Source organism: Cygnus olor, chromosome 15 (genome assembly GCF_009769625.2).
Source record: "Cygnus olor isolate bCygOlo1 chromosome 15, bCygOlo1.pri.v2, whole genome shotgun sequence".
In the NCBI taxonomy this organism is placed as follows: domain Eukaryota; kingdom Metazoa; phylum Chordata; class Aves; order Anseriformes; family Anatidae; genus Cygnus; species Cygnus olor.
The window spans coordinates 17002440-17024237 of record NC_049183.1 but is presented as its reverse complement, the minus strand read 5'-3'; the positions used below and the strand labels follow the sequence as shown (position 1 = coordinate 17024237).

Sequence of the window (21798 nt, the reverse complement as noted above, 5' to 3'; positions counted from 1 at the left end):
ACCCTCTGGAGACGAGCTCCAACTCAAGTGGTGGCCCAGGACCACCACATCCTCGTGGGGATGCTGCTCCCCATGGGAAGTATTGCTTTGAGGCAGCTCCAGCCTTGTGAGGAAGACAAGAGGGCAGACAGAGCCAAGGATGGCCAAGAGGAGACAAAGCCAGAAGAAAAACAGGGACGGAGCTCAAGGAGCAAGGAAGGAGCTGGAGAAAAGCCAGGAGGTGGATGCACAGCCAAGTGAGCAAAGCCTTGAACCCTGCCTGCCCTGCTGGCTCCAGCGGTCCCAGCCTGCTCACCCCGCGGGAGCTGGGGCTGCAGCTTTCCCTTCGGACAAGACAGCTTGGAGCTGGCACAGCCCTGCACTCGCCTCCCAAACGCCAAGAAGGAAGAAGGGGAGGATCTGGGGGCACAGAGCAGGAGTGGGGAAGGGGAGACTTCAGATGCAGAGCTCTGCCAGACAAAGGAGGAAGCAGCAGAAATGTAAGTGTAGGGCAGACCCCAGCACGTGCAAAAGGAAGGAGGTGGTGCCGGCACCAGGCTCCTGCCACGCTCTCGGGATGCTGAGCTGTCAAATGGTTCCTGAGGGCCACATCAACCCGAACGAACAAGCACCCAGACAATGCTGTCCTACCAAGCCAGGAGCTTCCCTGAGCAGGAACGCTGTGAAGGGGAACAAAACGGGCACATCTGGCACCTGTGCAACTTGCCATGGTGGTCCCCAGCCCTTCGGAGCAGTCTGTGCTGGTGGTGCCGGGGGCTGCTTCTCTGCAGCAAGTGCTCAGCCTGGGAGCCCTCGGGGTGAGCGAAACCTGTGTCTTGTCGGCTGCAGAGAGCTCCGAACTGGCAGCGCTGTGCTGGGAAGGGGCTCGGGGCTGCCGGCTCCCCCTGCACAGCCTCCTCCCGCAGCTTCTGCCTCTCGCTCCTCCAGGGCCTTGGCAGGAAAACGCATAAACAGGAGAGCTCAGCTGTGAGTGCAGCAAAGCAGGTTCTGCTGATTTCTTACCTTGAGTTTTGTCTGAAATTGCTGGCAATTTGGCCTCTGTCAAAGATGACGAATAGCTTGTAAGCAGGTAGGGAATGGCTACACAGATCTGGTAAACAGAGAGAGGAGAAGGATGGGGAAATTCAAGGCTGAAAACGCCTCCAGTGAAGGGCTCACGGGCTCCAGGAGGTGCGGGGCAGGACAGAGCGGAGCAGGGCACAGCAGCATGGGGGCACGGCGTGGCAGCAGCACCCGGGCTCCTGCAGGGCACGCCTGGCCCCGTGCAGCCTGGATGGGGCTGGTGGGACAGTGCCTGTCCCCATCCCGAGCCTCTCACCCCGCAGCCTCCGAGCCCCTTCCTGCACGCCGGGCACAGCTGGGGTTGGCTCCTGCTGGCGTGAGCACTGCTGCCATCCGGTGCTGCTCAGAAAAATCCTGCAGAGCTCACAACTGCGGTAATTCAGCAGAAGTGGGTTTCCAAAGACAGAAAGGAAATTCTGCATGTGTTCAGGAGAAGGGAGGCTAGCAGGAACCTGTAATCCCTCTTTAGCTGAAACTGCCAATTGCTTTTAACAACTGCTCCTTTGAGAGCGAGCAGGCAGGGCGATGAGTCACCGACACACGGCATGCTGCCTCACCGAGATAGTTGCGACTGCAGCTTCCAGAAATCCTAAGCGCACACTGCGATTGTCTCCATTCAAGACATTTAAAGAGATACCCAAACGGCAGCACCCACAGGAGGGCCGTCCGATGCCCGAGTCGTCCTTCCTCCGAGGGACAGCGGAGAGAAAAAACGCCTCTCCTCGTGCACGCGAGGCCGCTCAGCAGGCTCACCGCTGGCCGATGCTGGCTGCTGCTGCTGATGCACAGCCTCCGCGCTTCCTCCATGCTTGGAAGATGCTCCCAGGGCGTTGCACGTTGGGCAGACGGAGCAGGGAGGTGCAGGGCAGCGTTGTGCCAGGTGCTCCTGCCTGCTCTGCTCACCGGACACCGCGGAGCCGGCACGGTCCCAGCTCAGCAGCTGGCAGCCTGCAGCGTGGCGCTCCCGGCATCCCTGAGCCCAGGCCTGTAGAAGTTCATTACTTCCAAACAAATGCAGGTTTCTTTCACATTATTTCGCATTTTTTTATTTTATCATCAGTACTGGGAAGAAAAAATTGGCACGTTACAACTGAAAGCAGACCGATACAAAGTGATAGCCCACGAACATCTGCAGAACAGTATAAAAGGAAGCTGTACGCTTGGTACTGTTCCTAGAGAAATGCATCCGTCCTGAAACTTTTCTTTGATGCCAGAAACAAAACTTAGGCAATTTAAATATCTAGTGGCATTTTTTTTAAAGTAGGAATATTAGTTGAAACAAATTTCTTTACAAGCTTCATATCAGAATTCACAATACTGTTCAATGTTAAATAGCATCTCATTTGTGTTAATACCATTTTTGACACATTTAAAGCGCAGGTAACAAACTCAATCAATTGCTTTGGCATTTGAAAGAAAAAAAAAGAAAATGTTTTGGTATGAGAACCAATGTTGTGTGATAATTACTAGGGTGACCACGGATTTTAAAGCATCTACAGCAGCTCTTTCATATTTCCTGTTTACAACTGGATATGTTTCTTTTGATCATAAAAATGCTACTTAGAAACTGCACAATCAGGAGAAATCTGTGTAAACAGCAGACCTGGCTTCCCTAATAATTTATCACTGCTACTGAAGACCCAACGAGGAGAGCGGTGCCTGCCCACACACGTGCGTAGAAGTCTACGGGGGAGGCAGGAGGTTCCGTGGTGGGTTAAGCCAACACGTGGTAGAACTACCAGAGAAGCAAGGATCTGCAGCATCTCAGCTCTCCTGACCAACTCTCCACTCTTACGAGGCGCTTACAGGCTTAGCTGGCAGCACCTGCACCGCAGGATGTGTGCCTGCACCAGGGGAAAGGCTTAGTAAAAAACCACTTACTTGCCACTAAGGCTAAGAAAGCAACAGATTAAAATTTCATGATTATATTAAAAGAATTAAAAAGGGGAGGAGAGGGAATCAAAGCACATGGTTAAGAGATTCCTCCTAATCGTCATGGCTGACATCTGTCCATTTAACCTGTTAGCCAATACACTATTTTCATTTTTTACAAATAAAATTTCATAAAAACATTGTGTTTACTTACTGCACATCACCTACCCTTCAGGCATGCCCCAAATCATGTGAAGACACTTCTGGCTTTGAAATATGGTCACTCTAGTAGTATTACTAAAGAAAAACCATGAACGCAGCTTTTGCAATGGAAAATGTCACCACAACAGCAGTTGGGACTGGATGATAAAGATGCAGGAATGAGATCTGCACAGCTACTTAGCTCTTGGCTTCAGGTTTAAAAAACTCAGAGTTAACAAAGGAAAATCCTTCGAATTCTGACTGGTCAATGTTCCTGATGACTTCCTGGTCAGGAGGTGTTAACACGGGTGGATGGCGAGTGAAAAACCGGTCGAAGTTTTCAGCATTGCGTCCACACTATGAGAGGGGAAGAAAAGAACGTATGGTGGGTGGAGAAACAAAGCAAACGCAAACGGGATGCGGTCTGCAGCAACCCCTCCCAGTCACACCTCACAGAGCGGGTTATTTCAACGCAGCAAATGGCAGAAAAGAAAAAGGTGCAAAACACTCATGGGTTTTGTTAGTCGTCAGGTGATGGTATCTCATGGAATAGCCAGAGACCGACACAAATCTGCTGGGTGCGCCATGGTAAGTAATTGCAAGAGAGGAATGAGATGGGAATGCAATTACTTGCTGACTTTCCCCTGTCTGCATGCAGTCCCCTACCTTGTCCCACACTGCCATGCACACGCAGTTTCTCTTCTGAAAGACCCCTGCAGTTTTAGGTTGTAGCCAGATATGTGCCTGAGCTTGATCACTCCTCCTGGCCTGGGAACTGCAAGATCACTCCTCCTGTCCTGGGAACTGCAAGTTTTCATCATGCCTGGGCTGCTTAGATGATTCTCCCTGTTGCTGCTCAAGGAGAGGGCCTCTCACCTTCTGCAGAGCTCTTCCTGGATAAACCACTGCTGGCTGGAGGCTCGGTGCAGGCAGCTGTGCTGCTGGAAATTTCCAGGCCTGCTCTGTCCCTTCCCGATGTGTCTGCTGGACGCTCGTCCACAACCGAGGCCCCATCCCCGCTGCTCCCAGGCTGCTGCCAGGCACGGAGGGCTGGCCAGGGCTGGGCAGGGGCAGGCAGAGCCCAGCCGCTGCAGCAGGAGCTGGGGCACTGGGGTGCTCAAGCCGGCAGCTTTGTGCACGTGGCAGCCGTGTAGTTCTCTGTACAGAGCATCCCGAGAGCTCTCTACAGCACCTGCACAAGGCTGGCTGTCTTTAAACACCCTTCTTGCAGCCATTTCTCTCCTGCCCTTGAAGGCAGCTATTAACACTGCTTGAGGCGGGGAGGGAAGCCAGGGGGGCTGGCGAGCTCCCTCCCAGCATTGCCGGGTGACAGAAGAGCCCAAAAGCAGTGGAGCCTGGGTGGCACGGCCCAGCTGGCACAGTGCTGCGGGGCAGAAAAACCACCTGAGAGAGCCAGAGCTCCCTGGAGCCAGGCAGCATCACCCTTGGCTGCCTTGGAGCCGGTGCCCAGGCAGCAGCCGAGGACCTGGCTGGCTGCACCTCCGTCTGCAGTGGACCGGGGAGGTTGGGAGCAGGGCGACGTGCCAGACGCTTTATTTAATTTTCTTAGCAATCAAAACAAGGGTCCTGTAACTTCCTGTGCTGCAAGTGATTATTTAATATAATAATAATAGCAATAGCTAAAAACAGGTGGATGCTGGGTTACTGCAGCAGCCACAAATTGCGCTCAATTACCACCTATCACATGCATGTCACATCCCGTATGAACTGCAGCTAATGACTCCGCTTTAAGGGTTGGTGAACTCCCCCTCTTATCGGAGCTGTCACACAAACGGTGCTCTCCTGGCCCTGCCTCCCCAGGAGAGATGCAGAGGCCAGCACCGCTCAGCCCGTCACTTCTCCCCATCCATTTCTCTACGGAGAACACATGCCTAAAGTGCTGGGACAATTCCTCCTGGTATTTAACTTTCATTTGCTGAGGAAACAGATTTACATTTTTAATAAACATCAGACTAAATGTAATAAAATATTAAAGCAAATACATGTAAACTTCAACATCTCCCAGTGCCTTACTCTGCCAGAGAGGAGGTTTCAGGGAAGACAAGAGGAACATCCATCAGCCTCCACTGCTGTGTTCTTTTGGCAGTTTTTATTGCCACATTCTTATCGCAACAAGTGCGACACTTATTATTCCCTAGTCTCCAAAAAAAGTTCAACAGGTAATGTTTGAGTCAATTTAACTCCAGCTACAGCTGTGCTGAACACCTGCACGTCCGGCCTCTGAGCCCATTCCTCCACAGCTCTGTATCCTTCTATTTTGCATGTCCATGTCCACAGCCCACTTCTGGCCTGCCTTTGTCAAGCTGCTGTTCCCCAGCGCATCTCCTGCCATGGCCCTGAGCTGGACACGGTTTCTAACTCAGCACTCGGAGACCTTGAAAGCACCTTCCCCCTCCTACCCCGCTCCCGTGCTGTTGTGGCCATGTAACTGCAGCACTCAGGGTAAACACAGCTTCTTTTTCAAGTATTTTGATACAAAAATGAGTCGGTGTTACCCAGGGGAGGAGTTAGGCAAAAAAGAAACCCAAAAATCCGAACAAAACGCCCATAACTGAACAGGCAAACACAGTGCAAGCCAGTTTACTGGAACAGTAGTAAAACGAGTGCTTCCCAAAGGAGCCTGAGCAGCCTTTTCATGCAGCCTCTGAAGAGGCCTTTCATCGGAGCGCTGCGGTTACGCAGGACGATGCTGCCCACATGATGCCCTCCAGGAGCCACCTTGTGGAAGCTCCTCATTGAAAGCACAAAGACCCTGGTGGAAAACGGCCTCTCCAAAGACAGGGTAAGAGTCCACGCACCAGAAAACACAGAGCCCGGGACAAAAACCAACAGCAGAAAGCCAGTAAGGGGATGGATAATGAAGTCACAAGACACAAGCAAAGCGAGCGGACTGGCAGGCCCGGCTGGTTAGCTGCTCTTGTCCTACCTTACCGAGCCCTACTAGGTGCACAGACCCTACCCCAGGCAATTCTCCCCATGTTCTCTCTGAATTTCCTCCCCAGGAGGAACAGGTGGACACAAACTAACAGGGATGTGCCCGTGAAGCGGCAGCACTGACCTCTGGTTATCCTCCCAGCGATACCAGTGTCCCCATCTGCAGCCCGTGTCCGATCCCAGCCCCTGTCTCTGCCGAGGCTGGGGGCAGTCCGAGGGCCACGTCGCAGCTCCCCGTAACGCAGGCGCGTGGCCGCACTGACAGCCCCGAGAGCCTCGTCTGCAGGAGCATTCCCGGGCATTGCTGAGGCAGTGCACCTCATTTCTGGGTGGTTCAAATGCCGAAAGCAACCCCTCTCTAATGCAGGGCAGCAGCGAAGTTCACAGATATCCAGAAACTAACACAGGGTGGGCTGCTGAGAAGCTGGTAATTCCCACCGTAAGGAACTGGAGCAATGCCCATCACAGCTCCAGTTTCTTTGGGAAGAGCTGGTAGACTGCAGACCACGCAATCAAGCACTGCTTTAGATTCTTGCAAAAGCATGTTTTAGATGTTTGACAAGTCAGCATCAGCCCAACGCCTTCCTGAAAGCCATCATATTAACATCAAAATAGAAAATAAATTCCCAAAATTGAAGTTGCCAGTTCCACAAAGGCTGGAAGCTAACATCATGAAACAAAGAGACATGGGCTTTGCAAGGCCACATTGTCACCAGTCTTCCCCCTCAGCACTGAGACAAAATACACTATGAGCGAGATTACTGAGAAAGTCTGCAGTGCTTAAGGTTATCAGTGCGGTAACACGCGACATAGCAGGGTTTACCTGGTAATAAGCAGCTCACCTGCAGATTCTATCAACATCCAATATACACTGAAAGCTTTACAGTGCTTTGAAAATATAGCTGTCATTGCCTATTAGCTTCACGAGATCTTGGTGGAGACATGCGAGGCAGCTCATGTGAAATGTCTGACAGCACTAGCCTTCTTTTCGCTAAGGAGAAATGTCCTGTCTTAAAAAAAATCAACAAAAGCAACTCCATCAGAAAGATTTAAAAACTAATCCTTGTAAAGTGCTGCCAGTTATTGGGATAGAAGGTACAAATATACTTTTAATATGCATATTGGCAAATGATAATTCTCACCATAATGCAATAAGGCAAGAATATGTGGATGGAAAATTTTAGAACTTGCACCTATCCATAATGTTTTGTGTCCAGATTTGTGAAGATTGTTTTTATTCCTGCAGACCTTCTGTTCTGATGTATAACACTGCCTGGCCAACAAAACAAATAGCTCCCAAAGAGGAGGGTGTGCTTTCTCATGGATAAAATAAATACTTTAAGGTTGGAAATTGTCTTCGGGTTTACAGAAGCTCCATCCAACCCCAAACACAGCTTTTAAAGGCTGTTACCATGCATCTGTGCTGTCCTGTTACGGTGACAGCAGCTGAAACTAGCTTGGAGAGGTGCCGCTCAGCACACTCATACCAAGGCCACCAGGTGCCTGGTGGAACACAAACCCTGCTCGCCCCAGGCAGCTCCGTGGCAGCACCCTGCCAGCCGCCTGGTACGGAGGCGAGGGCTGCCCGCGCGCAGGGGCAGGGAGAAGGGTCCTACTGCTCCGGGCTGCATGCGGCCGACGCCCGCAGGAGCTCCATCCCTTACAGCTTCTAAAATTAAGTTCCTCTTTAAAGGACGGGAGACATGCTGTATGAATTTTTACATTTATCTAAAGCCACGCTGTGAAAAATTGCCTTTAGTACTTTATTAATGTGCAGGCATCACTCCATCCTGAATGGAGAAAGGGGGAGGGTGGGAATTTATCTTACATAAATCCCCAATGTGTCCTGCCTAATATTTATAGCCACCAGAAAATGACTTTTTTTCTAGCAGCAGAAATAAAACTGTCAGTTTAGAAGATAGCCTTTTTATTTTATCAGCTTCTAGCTTGATTTCAAATAGAGACAAAAGGCATCATAAAATATTTTCCATTGATCCCTGAGACGCGATCAAAGATCACAGAAAGCCAAGGATGGCTGTTTTTGGGCTGTGATGAAGTCTGCATTCCCAGCAGGCTGAACACGCCCTCGTTTTCCCAGTTTTTTGGCCCAGACCATGGTTGCAGCCACAGCCCCTGGGGAGATGACCTGGCGAGCACGTCTGCCCGTGTCCGTGGGTCTCCTCCCCCGGGACTGAAACTGCAGCCACTAAGATGCACAGGCAGGAGAACTGGAGTGTTTTCAAATCCTGGTCTATAAATGGCATTTCACTATCATTTAATTCAAAGTAATTAGAGGAATATTCATTTATGCTATTAAAAATTATTAGATTAAAAGCGAATTTTTAAACCACTGTCCTGTTGTGAGCAATCCTGTGCTCTGCCATGTGATTTCAATGCTTTCAAAACGAGGAGACTTTTCAAATCACTAGGCTTTATGTAAAGTAAAGGAGTAATTAGATACCAAAAACAATAATTATCTCAATAAGAGATGGAGAGAGCAGGCAAGTGTAAATACACTTCCCAGGGTAAATGCAGATCCTTGAAAGGAATTGTTATGCACAAACCAAACCCAGGAGCAGCCAAGCACAGCCCCATGTCAAAACCGCTGACTTTCTGCACGCCAAAGACAACCCAGACCCTGATCTGTCTCGTTACCGTCTCTGTGATAAAGGTTAATCAAGCACAAAGCACAAAGCAACGCACGAGCTCTTGGGAATTTATTTTCAGCTCAGGGTACGCAACGCCCAAGTCAGGCGGAGGGCTGAGCGGCCGCTTTTCTCTTGGCTGCAGCTTTGCGAGAGGTGCGGTGAAACCCTCCCTGGCGACTGGGCACTGGGGAGGTGAGGCAAGCCCTCACCTGCACCCATGCTCACTGCCCGCAGAACTGCTAAAAAAACAGAGAAACATGGCATAAAAGAAGATGCCGACGTGCTGCTGAGCAGGGAGGGCTGTGCGGCGAGCTGCCTGCAGCCCGGGGCTGTCCCCTGGGGAGCGATGCAGGGGCAGCACAGAGCCGTGTGTGCAAGGGGGGCTTTTATTACTTGAGCGATGAGCAAGCACCAAGCTGCGATACCTTTTGCTAAGCAAAATTTGTTGGCATGGTGCTTAGCACATCTCTGTGTGACCTCTGCGAAACTGGGGTGGTGTCCACGCCTTGAGCCACTCGGGGGGCTTCCTGCAGCTCGTGGGCAGGTACTGAGCCCACAGCATTTGCGTGTTATTCAGCATCTTCCAACTTTGGTTTGCCAGCAATCTCTGTAACCTTATCTTTATAAAAGCTGATTTAAAAGGAAAAGGACTCAGGCAGAGGTAAAAAGCACAAAGCGCCCCCTCTAGCAGGTGCTCAGGCCCCTGCACAAATAGCTAAAGGTCAGATGCAGCAAGCAACGCCTTTCCCACCCTAATACATTCTGAAGTTGCCCAAACCCAGATTTTCATTGCTGTGCTGCTCTGATCTGTGCTCACAGATGGCATGAAAGCAGCAGCTTTTTCTGCACAGATGCATTGCTGTTGAAATATCAGCTATCAGCAGGTACCTGAGTTGTCTTAATCCTACCTAAATCCTAAATCAACTGTGCCTACCTTTCTACTAATCTTCCTGCCCTATCAAACACGGAATTTTCCCCAACAGCAGCCGTTAGGTGAGAGGCGACAGGCAACAGCTTACCGGTGCCTGTTCCACAGTCCGTGATCAAAAGGATTTTTAAAGAAATGAGACGTTTAAAACAAGATAAAATTTGCATATTTTAAAACATAAGAACAGTGAGAAGGCATTTGTGACAGAATTGTTTTCAGCTGTAACAAGACAGACGAGAGGTAACGCCATGTCACAACACACGGCAAACAGCGCAACAGTGCGCTGCGCAGGAGGAAAGGGCAGACAGCAGGGGAGGGACACAGCGCCGGTTCCATCAGCAAACGAGCACAGAGGTGAGAAACAACAGCAGCCGCAGACTTCAGGAGAAACAGACTCTTACAGGGTAAGGAAAAGCCTCGGGAGCCTGGGATCCTGCACCCTGGAGCGCTCTGCTGCCCCACCTGAGCTCAGACCCACTCTGCTCTGGTCTCTGAGCACCGTCAGCAAAAAAGGCTAGATCCCATCCAAAGCAAACAAACCAGGGCGTGTGCAAATGGCCCTCAAAGACTTCTGTACTACTGCACTTTGATATCAAAGTCAATGCTTTCCCAGTAATGCCTACCCTACACAGGCTAGTGGCTCGAAGACGCCGCTCCTGTTGGAAAGCAGAACCGGCTGCGGTTCAGACTCCTGCCCGCACCCAGCACAAGCTGCCCTGCAGCCTGGATCCCCATGTTCCTGACGCAGGAAGGAGCGTGTTTCTCTTTACTAATGCTGTGGGCATTGCAGTGAAAGCCTCTGAGGACAGCAGCCCCCCAGGTCTGTGCAAAGGCATCACTATGCAGGAGTTAAGTTTGCAAAAATATCTGTCTGACATTTAAATATGTGGTGCCATGCTGCTGCAGGGCTTGAGAGAGTCAGAGCTCCCGAGTCCCTAGCGCGTACAGCACGTCCCTCGCTAGTGAAACCCATCTTAGAGAGAGGCAGGCACGACACGGAGCAGCCACGTTCTCCTTGCAGAACTCCTCTGCATTTCCGCATTAGCGCTCACACCCAAGTCAGGCTCCAGCCTTCCGCGAGTTTACCTTGGAGAGAAAGTGTTGAGTGAAACACAGCTTCGTTACCAACTGGGGCAGACGATGCTGCTGAGCTAGATGTTAAAATAAAGTTTAGATTTAAAAGAGAGAGAGCAAAACCTGTTCTTAAGAAAAAGGGAAAAGGAAAGGGAAAAAGGAAGAAAAGCTTAAGAAAAAGGGAGAAAAGAAGACAGAAAGACTGACCCCTGAGATAACAAAGTGACAGCATTGCAACGCGATTAAATCTGCGAGCGAAATGTGTGGTGTTGCTGTCCCTGTAAGTCAGAGCGAGACAAAGCATCCAGGTGGTACAGCAAGTGATTCTTTCACAACAGTTGTTTGCCATGTGCCAAATCTACAGATATGTGATCTTCTGAACGGATAAATAAGTGATACCTCCACACTGCGGGTAAGATGAGCAGCGCCTGCACATATGCTTGTGTGCATGTGCACCCACCAGCGTGAGTGGGAGACTGCAGGAGAGAAAGAGCGTGCAGGAGAGGGGGAGAGGCGGAGCACACTTAACACAGTCACACTTACAGCCTTTGGCTTGAAGGGAGGCTGAATCTCTTTGCGCTCCAACTTGTCCCAGTCGATGTAGCGGAAGAAGGCGTGCTCCTTGATGTCCCGCTCCCCTTCTGGGCCACAGCCCAGCCGCTTGGCAGGGTGCTTGGTCATCAGCTGCGGGAGAGAAAAAGCACCAGCGGTCATTCATGGAGTGCCACGCGGCTCCACTAAGCATCTCCAGGGCCTGGAGCAGGAGAGGGCACTGTCCCCGTGACGCTGTGATGCCCAGCGCGCAGGCACAGGGCAGCCCGCGATGCGCAAAGCCTGCCCGGGGAGCCCCGAGATGCTCTGCGGGCTTGGTGCTGGAGGCAGAGGATGGAGGGAGAAGCAGGAGCAGCTCCAGGGACGGGGCTGGCTGGCAGCTGCTGAAGGCAGCAGGCCGCAGCAGAGCGCAGGTACAGGAGCAGGGTGGGAGCAGCACAGTTCCTCTTCCTCGTGGAAGGAAACCGCTCACCAGAAGCGCCTGGCTGCCAGAAGCCCTGCCAGCACCACTGCAGCCTTGCCAGCAGGCTCTAACAGGGGCAGTGGGGTGCGAACAAGCTGCTTAGCACTCAGCTTGCTTGGTGGCAAACTTCTCAGCAGCTGCATAATTAATTTTAAAGGCCACTGCCCATTTAAGATGAACAATCTGCCCTCAAAAGGCTTCATTAGCCCTAGAAGCAGTACCCCCACTTCTCTGGATCTGCAGCCACACAGACAAGAGACGTATTTCTAACGAAGGAGTCAACTCGCAGAAAAAAGCACACACAACCCATTAATGCTGTTTATCATCTGAACTTCTCCTCTTCACTGACTCAATAAGAGAAGTGAAATGGGCCATGGGAATCAAGGGCGGCTGTACAAACATTAATATCCGGGGGGCATTGTGTTTGGAGATAAGATGGAGATTCCAGAGATTTAGAACAGTTGATGAGCACGGAGAACATGAGCCGTGCACCTGCGACACAAGGACTGCTTTATTAAACGCAGGGCTGTCTGCAATGACCCTGGGCCGTGCAGAGGCTGAAGCCAGGCTGGCCCGGCACCGCACCCCACAGACGAGTAGCAGGAAAGGTTTTTATACCCAGACGTCCCCTGACACCAACCAGCACGGCAGCCTGAGCAGCAGGGGCCGCAGGCGGCGTGGGGCCAGGCAGGGCACGGAGCTGCCCCCGCAGCGAGCAGCCTCTGCCCGGCGTGCCCATGGCCACGGGGAGCTGCGCGCCCTTCGACACGAGTCTGCCACCGCACTCATGGCTGCACGAAATGAACTAGTCCAGGGAAGCTGGTCTTTAAAAGCACTGCTCCACAGGGACCTGAAAGCAAGGAGCAGCCTGCAAGACAAACAGACAAAACCCTCCAAACCACCCAGAAACTTAAAAAGCAAAAAAAAAAAAAAAAAGGCAAAAAAAAAAAACCCTAACAAATGACAAGTGAGAGCAGGGCTGATAAACACTGTGCTGGCAAATAGGGCTCCATCCACGGCGAACCAGCTGCCACAGCAACCTGCAGCTCAAATACTGACAGAGCGAGACCTTCTCCAGCCAGCCAGCAACCCCCAGAAGCCCACCTGCAACCAGCAAGGGGCCACCAGGCTTCGCAAGCTGCACAAGTGGTTCTCCAGCTGGCGAGCCCTGCCTCTGCTCGGGCAAGGATGTGTCTGGCACCAGCAGCAGCCGGGAGGGCCGGGCCCCAGCAAGGAGCCGCTGCAGGGACGGGTATGGGGGGCACAGGGGGACGGGTGGAGGGGCTGGGGGCTGCAGGACAGCAGCAGAAACAGCGGTGGGATTCTTCTCAAACTTGTGTTTTATTCTGGGAGGTAGATAATGAGGTCTCCTCTGACACTGCAGCATGCAGCCTCTTTTAAGAAAGTATGCCTGAGCATAAGATGCCTGGCAAGGTGAAAGAAGCTGCTGACGGAGCAGCACGGACTGGTGGGTCAGGTCGGGCTGGGTCTGGTGGCACCGCCGCTGCCAGCAGAGGGGAACGGGGCACAGGGCAGGAGACCCGGCAGGGCAGGAGCGCTGCCTCCCGCTACACCCACTTCAGGCTGACGCAGGCTCAGCGAAACAAGAGGATCTTTTCATCCCCTTGCCAGGCTCTGGACAGCATCCTGACAATTCAATCAGATCCCGCTTAGCTGTACTAGAGCAGGAAAATAAAAAGCATCCTGTGTCTCAATAAGGTTTTTCTAAAGCAAGTCTCTGACAACAATTCAAGAGCCTGAAATGTGCTAATAAACTGATTTAGTGATTTGGCTGTCGCTGCAAATTGCTTAGTTTGCATTCAGCAAACATGGAAAGAAATCTGTTCTTGGGTCTTGCTTATTACGTGCCGATCCTGAACACATGCACACACCTCTTTAACTTCTACTGCCGGAGATCATCTGAGGCAATGAGGGAAAGCAGGTCTGTGTCTGCAGGATCTGCGTCTCGGCAGACATTAAAGCTCGCAGATGCCCATGCATAAGATTCAGCTGTGAAAGCCTCACCCAGGGCGAGGTGCCGGGATGTAAGGTCACCTATCTGCACAGCACGCACCGCAGGGACGCTGCAAATGCTCCGGAGGCTGGGGGGCACCAGCCCTTTCCCCGCTGGCTGCTCCCGTCCCCGGAGGGGACCCAAACCCGCCGGGCCCCGGTGCCGGACCGATGTGACCCAGGGGGAGAGCAGGCCCCTGCCTGCGCCAGGAAACACGTCTGCCAGCCGCCGTGCCCCTCAGCGCCCCTCTGTTCTACAGACACTGCCCTCACGCACCAGTAAACACGGCCTCTGCTCATTTACTAATTAGCTTCTCCCAGCCAGAACCTTGTTTCTTACCTGCTGCTTTGTGCTGGGAGTTGTTTTGCACGCACACCCCCCGTGCTTAAATTGAAGTGTTGGTGTTAAACCCGGTTTCCTCATTGCAACACCAATGCACACCACAGTCAGAACAGCTCAGCCTGATTAATGAATCATAAAGGATTTTCTACTTCATGTACCTGCCTGTAAAGCTGAACAGAGCTGTACTACAACACACGTATTCAGTATTTTCAATATATGCATCAAAAAATTAAATTTTCTTGTTTTCCTATTGTGCCTTTATTCATGTGAGCATGAAGGCACCATCTGTTATTGATATATAGGACCCCATAAACATGCAGATTGATTCTCCTGGCTTACATAGGATAAGCATTTAGCTTTGTTTGTATTAAACAGGAACAAGTTGATTTAATCCCCACACTAATGCACCAAAACCCTTCAAACTTCTGTAAATGAGGAAGGATGCTGAAAGATGCAAATCACCTGCAATGTGATGTTATATCTGATATCTGATGTTGGTGGCTTAAATACAGGCACGTCCAAGCCTGGACTCAAGCACTTTCCCTCACTGCAGCTTTATTTTTTGTCTCTTGAAGGCCAGTAGATGCTACGTGTTCATGGGCTTCATTCGGCAGTGCACGCCTCGCACCGAGGGGCAGAGTAAGGGGGGTGTCACAGCCCTGCTGCTGCCAGACCGGTGCCAGCACCCCGTCCCGGCAGAGCACCCCAGCAGCTCCTGGCATTCCGGCTGATCCCAACGCAGCACGCACAGTGGCTGCCCCAGAGCGCCCGCAGCCTCTCAGCCACCCTCTTTGTACCCGCAGGCCACTGCGGTGAAGCAGGGCGCTCAGCAGGTACTATCTGCCTTTCTGGGGCAGCCCCACCAGCAGAAACACTGCTCTAAATACCTGTAAACTTTGGGGAGGCAAACATACCATTTTATGCCTTTGCTACTAGGCAGAGATTAAGGAGGGAGCTTATGCTCACAGGCAATCTGTTCACCTGGAAAGGGCTGCTTTCCTCAGGCACAGTCAAAGCCCTCCATATGGGAAGGAAAAGGGCTGGTTATTTGTGCCAATACTCTTGTGCATGCACAAGCTCGTTGCTCCACGAGCTCAAAACAGGAGCCTGGGTGATGGGGGAGCTGGGTCCTCATAACCAAGCCAGGGTTCAGACGGCAATACTAAGTACCCGCACCACGGAAACAACAGCTCCTGCATCAGCCTTCAGAACAAAATCTGAGCTGACAGCAGAGAAGGAAAGTGCTCCATTTGATCTACTAATTGGCACTGACTGTAGTGTCAAGGAGCTGTGTTCTGGTTAACTCTCCATCCTGCTTCCCAGCCAACTCGCCCTGATGAACACTTGTTACTTGGCTCATGCCGATGCAAGGCTTTCAGCGTCAAATGCTTTTCATCTCCGAGCTGTACAACGCAATATCCGAATCCACAGCAAGTGATGACTGGCACCCACATGCCAGAGTGAAACTGTGTAGGAGCAACAAAATTCCTCTACAATCCTTTTGGGAGAGGATGGCAGTAAAGTACCAAGTCCCTCACATTCAAACGTGGGGGCTTCTCCACTGCTTTCCTCCGGACTGACACAAGGCTGGTTTTGTGCCCTCCCAGAATACCTGCCACACAGCAACCCAAACAGCACAGCCTCGATGGCTCTGTGGGGAACCCCAATGTATTTCCCTGTATTTGAGGGGAAAACATAAAAACTTTGTTTCCAGCTTATTGATGGTTCCTAAATACTGCACATATTTTTAAGAAAAAATTCTGGTGTAGCAGCTTGGTGATGGCAAAGAACATCACGAGTGTTTGCACACTTCCCTGCAACAGCACTTGTGCAGAGGGAACCACTGCATTGCCAAAGGACAAGTATTTATAAAGAACCAAGCTTTTCTACGCATGGCTAAATTTCTTCCTATTCAGCCTCACATTTCCAGAAGTGAGAAAAGCCATTAGAGCTACACCCAGCAGACGTTTCAATCACGGTCTTTTCTTATCTATTTACAGCATTCAGATTTTGATTGATGCAACAGAAAACAAAGCAGGCAGAAAGATCTATCCCTGCTCCAGCCTCTGCTCGCTCAGAAGCATCATTCCCTCAGGCACGGCAAGGATAAGGGCGTTCAGCATTACACAGCATCTTCCCATCCTCCTGCACAGCCACAAAACCAGCAGGCTTTCCCCTCATGCCACAATCAAAACACCGACAAGAGAATGAAGGAAGGTGAGGAAATTTTGTGGAAATTCCCCCTTTAGTCACTAGTGTGGTTTCTAAATCGAGGTGTCAATTTTACTGTGTTCTGCTGAAGGTGACTGCCAAGTGGCCGGGGAAGCCTTGCTTCCCTGGGACCCAGTCTGAGCGTGGAACTCCTTCAGCAGCATTGCCCCATTAGAGAAGCAAACATCCTGTTTGTAACACCAACTCGGAATCCAAAACTGGAAAGGGACAGCAGTGGGAGCATTAAATGCAAGATGTGTCATTTGTAGATAGAAACACTATTTTGAGATATAGAATGTTCAGAAGTTTTAAATATTAACTATTAAAAGCTAACATTTTAAAATTCCTACACAAAAACATATTTATAGCCCTGCTTAACACTGTCTGGCTGAGATGAGGCTCAGCCCCAAGCAACAACCACGAACGCAACATCAGGACCTAGCCAGCCTTTATCCACCACAACCCAAATGAACTTGCTCCGGGAGCCCGCAGCCTGACGGGAGCACACCCGCTGCTCGCGGCCACCAGCGGCCAGCCCTTACCCCTTTGCAGATCGCCACCGCCTCCTTGGACATGGACTTGGGGTAGGCCACGTTGTGCTCCATGATGGACTGGAAGAGCTCGTCTTCGTCTTCTCCCTCAAAGGGAGCCTAGAGCAAAGCAAGCAGAGGCTCAGCGGTGTCTCTCTGTCTGCCCCTGGGGGCAGCAGCGCAGCCCCTCACCACCACGCCACGGCTCCAGTCCCAGCTCCATCTCCTGCATGGAACTGAGGCCCCCGTTGCTTGCCAGCACCAGAACAAATTGCATGTCGGCATATGCTCACAACGGAATTTAGCACCAACCCATAGGAATCAATTAAAATTCAATTACCTGGCCAGCTAACATTTCATAGAGCAGGACTCCAAATGCCCACCAGTCCACCGACTTCCCATAGGGCTGATAAGCAATTATCTGAAAACAACACAAACAGCAGGATTACACGTCCGTTTCTCACCTGTTGGCACAATGCAAACTAATTTCAAGCTGTAGTCCGGGTCAAAAGGACAAGGTTATTTACTGAGACTCGATTCTCCAAAATAGTGTGAAATTGCAATTATAAACAGAACACACAATAGGCCAAGGATCCAGTAAGTTTAAAAGAAATCACTCTACAGATGTGCACTAAATATTGGGAAAAAAAAACCCACACCAGAATATTCACTCTGATTTTGGACAGATTCCTTCTGATTCAGGCAAAACTCCAGCACATGTACTGTGCCCTTTCAGAGCACTCACAGCAAGGCATGTCGCTTCAACAGGGGCAGGAGCAGGAGCTCTTTGTGGTTACCTTGATGCAATATTTTTTTTTCTGCTGACTTCAGTGCAGTTGGTTTGAAATAACCCAGAGTTTGGCCCTCTGTGTACAGTCTGAGGCCCTTCAAAACATGCTTACAGAATATGGGTAGTCAAAACGCTCTGCCTTCCAGGTTGCCAGTTTGCTTTCTCTTATTTATTACAGAACCTCCCTCACACACACACACAAACAAACAGCAAAAACTAACAGAACCTAACAGCACCACCCTTAGCTGAGCAATGCGGTTGTTTTGCAGTTGAAGTCAACGCTGACGTAATTTCAGGTTTTGTTTTTAATTTCTAATATCAAAATGTATTTCGGATAAGGCACGAAAACATGAATATTCCTATGTTTTCCATGATTTACTTTGTAAAATCTGAAATCCCGTGACTTCCGTAACGGAACAGCCCTGCAGGAGGGCACGGGGATTGCCCCCAAGCAGGGCGGGCTCGGCCCAGGCTGCGTGCGGAGCCCAGGGGCTCCCATCCCAGGCTCTGGCTCGTTTGCTCGGTGCAGCTGACGGGCGGCATTTCAGCGCTCGGGGTTGGACAGGCCTTGGGCTTCGCCATCTGCTACTTAATGCAAAACAATTACCCAATTTATTCCTCTCAATTACTGAACTCTATTCTGCAAAGACTCACGCGCTCAGGCACGAATGCCGATCGTGTGCCGCCCGTGTGAGAGGTCTGCCAGCCCTGCACGGCCGTCCTCCAGCCCCGCAGCCTCGGGGTTCCGCGTGCAGCCTCCCCAGCCTCCGGGCACCTCACCCAGCCTGGAGGCCGGCCTCGGCCTCGCACACATCCTGCTGAGATCAGACCTCGAGCATCAGCTCCGACATCCCTCCACCGAGAGCACCTTGAGTCCCTCCCACGTGAGTGTTGGATGGGTTATGAGCGCTCGGGGAAACATAGGTATGAGCTGCGCAGACCAGAAAGGCCCGAAAAGACAGCAGTGCCTGGAAGAAATCCTCCGAGAAAACCTGTCTGCAATTTGACCTCGCCAGCCGCGTGCCAGGAAAGGTCAAAACGGGGGTCCCATGGGGAGGACACGCTGCCCTGCAGGACATGGGGCCGGGCCCTGCCACTGCCTTGGCCACCCTGCAGCAGGCCACGATGGAATTCAGTGCCCCACTTTGAGTTGTGAAGGAGGGGACGTGTATGTTTTCTCTTCTGAGACCTACTGGTAGCAGGCTTTAATGGGATCCCTGGACACTCCAGTGATTTTTATCCTGATTTCCCATTTCCTGTTTTTCTTTTGGAAAAAAAAAAAAAGAGCAAGCAGAAGAAAATAAGAGTGTAAATGATAATGCTCAGCCAAATACCAAGAGAACCGGTCATTTGTCCTGCTTTGAAAGAGTATTAATCACACAGAGCAAGAGAGCTGCGTAGCAATAGGACACCAATATTAATCTTGGTGGGACGAGGATACGCAATACACATTTGAACTAGTAATTAAAAGCCTCTCTGGCTGCAGCAAAACACAGCATAGCTTAGCATACAAGTGCACCTAACTGTCCTAGCAAAGAGAATCTCACTAAAATATTTAAATGAATAAATATTAATCTCATCATTGAAAATTCAGCAAAGTGAGATTTCAGAGGGATATTTTTATTTCAAGGGAACAGACGTCTGCGAATAATTACCTACCTGAATTTCACAAATCTGACATTAAATTGCACCCATACAGCACTTCACGTAAGTGCCGTGTGCGACTTCATCTTGCCAGCGATAACCAAACACACAGCAATTGGAGTGATCCCGAGGCATGGGCAGGGCACTTTTCCTCCCCAGGCACGCAGCCCTTCCTGCAGGCAGCAAGCTGGAGGGATCCAAAAATCTCCACTTCCCAGGGAACCGTTACCCACAGGTAATTCCTTTCTCCCAGCCCGGGGCCGGCAGGGACGTGGGCTCCCCGGCACGGCACCTTCCCCACGGCCCCCGCTGGGACCCCACGGGAGCACGGTGGCTCCTGCTGAGCGGGTTCTCCCTCGGAGGGAGGTTCTCCCCCCTGGAAGCGCCGTCCCCAAACACCTCCTGCCTTGCAGGTCTCCTACCTCGGGCGCGATGTAGTCAGGGGTGCCGCAGAAGGTCTTGGTAGTGACCCCGTCCCAAATGTTCTCCTTGCACATGCCGAAGTCGGCGATCTTGATGTGCCCTTCGCTGTCCAGCATCACGTTGTCCAGCTTCAGGTCCCTACAAAGTCAAAGTAAAGCAATTACACAGATGACCACGAGCGAGGCCATGCAGCAGTAACAAACCTCCTGACCCCTGGGAGCGAGCTGCGGCCTCGTCTCACATAGGTTCTTTGTAGGATAACATGTGGGGAAATGTGTACAAACAAGTCGGCGATGTCAGGATGAAGTGTTTATTTTACTTTTAACCCGCAGGAACACCACGCTGGGCAAATCGCTTTTAAGTGTATGACAGAAAATACTCTCAGTGTGGCAGGGAGACAGATTTAATGGCTCTTTCTTTCGCACCTATGAAAATCAAAGTGTGTTTAAAGCTCACCAGCAACAAATAAGAAGGTACCTACTCAGCAAAAGTCCCTGTATCACCTGTGCTTTTCTCCCCCATGAAAATACAAATCAGCCTTGTTTCTCTCTGATCCTCGCCCACAGCATGTTTGTGATGGCCGTGGCCGTTCCCACCAGAGCTTTGCTCCCCAGCACAACCCGGAGGTGCCTCCAGCCGAGACGATCCCCGACCAGTTCCCAGCGCTGCCTGCCCTCACCAGGATGGGTCCTCAGAGCTGAAGGACAGCTTTGTGGCAAACACTCGGCATTTGGGGCACAATTTGTGAACACGGACCAAAGCATATGGAGGGCTGGGACCAAAGCTACAGCACAACAGTGTCACTGTCGTAACGTGCTTCGCACACAAAGTATATCGGGCTGCTCTTGGAGTCAAAAACATTCGACAGGCAAAAATACACTTTAAATACTTCTGCTTGGCATGCTTCAACTTTGCTTGGTTAGGTAAGAGCATAATAGAAGGAACAGCAAAATTTACAACTTCTTGCTGTTTTCTAAGATAGTTTTTTTCTAGTCAGTGCTTCCAGCCCTGATCGGCCAAAGACAAGTGAACACGAGTCTGTGTTCAGACTTGGAGGAAGAAAGGGGCACTGGGGACTGGCAGACCCAGAATCTCTCTCTGCAGCAGCTGATGGCAAAAATCATCCCTCACATCAGGCTTGCTCCGCTTCTTTCATCTTCAGAACTCCAGCAACTCACAACTCAGTAGTGCAGCTGGCGTTTCCTTTTTGCAAGCACTTAATGCTGTCTGACACTCATTAGGATGCTCTGCTCTACCCTGGGCGCTGGGAATACTCCCAAGCTGGGAAGGGCAGCGGCTCACGAGTTTCAGTGCTTAACCAGCAGCCTCGGAGCATGGCCCCGCACTCAGCAGTCATCCAGCTAACCTTGGATGCTGTAAATCATATTGCGAATGGAAAAGAAGTTTTAGTATCTGACTATAAGTGACAGACTTGCACTGAGCTCTTAGAATAACCCCTCCATAAGCACTTACTTTAATTTAATGATAGGAAAACAGTGCCCTGCAGCAAAACACGTGGCTCAGAGTCAGTCCCTGCTGCCAGTGGCATGCGTTGTATGGAGAGAAACGCATGGAGCAGAGGCAAAAGAAGAATCAAAGCTGCTTTTATGAGCTCTCTTTCCTATAAAACCAGGACAAAGACAAGCACACTGAAAAAACAGTGTCACCACGAGGCTCCCAGCCCTGTTTTGGGCATGCACGCCCAGTGCACAGCCGTCAACCTCCGCCTGTGGCAGTGGCACACAAGAGGGCCCTGGAGCAGCTTGGCCAGCCCCTGCATTGCTGTCCTTGTAACCTGCTCCGGCTGCAGTTCTCTGGGGAAGAGAGGGTGGAGGAACTTGCTCACCTACCGATAAATGATGCCTTTGCTTTGCAGGAAGAAGAGGCCAATGGCTATTTCTGCAGCGTAGAATCTGAAATGAAAGATTTAAAAGAAGGACTGATAATTAAAGGAGATAAATCAAAATGAAAACCTTTCAGATCCAATTGCCCTAGAAGAAACACACTGGGCATACATGACCAAAGGATAAAGACAGCCACAACATAAAAATACCAGACAAGCATCACACGAGAAGGACACAACCTACCC

At 51.0% G+C, this 21798-nt stretch overlaps 1 protein-coding gene across 2 annotated transcripts in view; it reads right to left on the bottom strand.

Moving 5' to 3' along the window:
- PRKCB (protein kinase C beta) overlaps positions 1-21798 on the bottom strand; it is a 119208-nt gene that overhangs the window by 5987 nt on the left and 91423 nt on the right. The window contains exons 12-17 of one of the 2 annotated variants that reach the window (XM_040574214.1): positions 21560-21622; positions 19709-19847; positions 17193-17273; positions 16865-16972; positions 11284-11424; positions 2093-3492 (exon numbers count right to left, since the gene is read on the bottom strand). In XM_040574214.1, coding sequence (XP_040430148.1) covers positions 3334-3492; positions 11284-11424; positions 16865-16972; positions 17193-17273; positions 19709-19847; positions 21560-21622 — 691 coding nt within the window. In that variant the 3' untranslated portion in view covers positions 2093-3333. Of the gene's footprint in view, positions 1-2092; positions 3493-11283; positions 11425-16864; positions 16973-17192; positions 17274-19708; positions 19848-21559; positions 21623-21798 lie in introns of those variants that run through there. The other variant, XM_040574215.1, reaches the window with a different exon arrangement.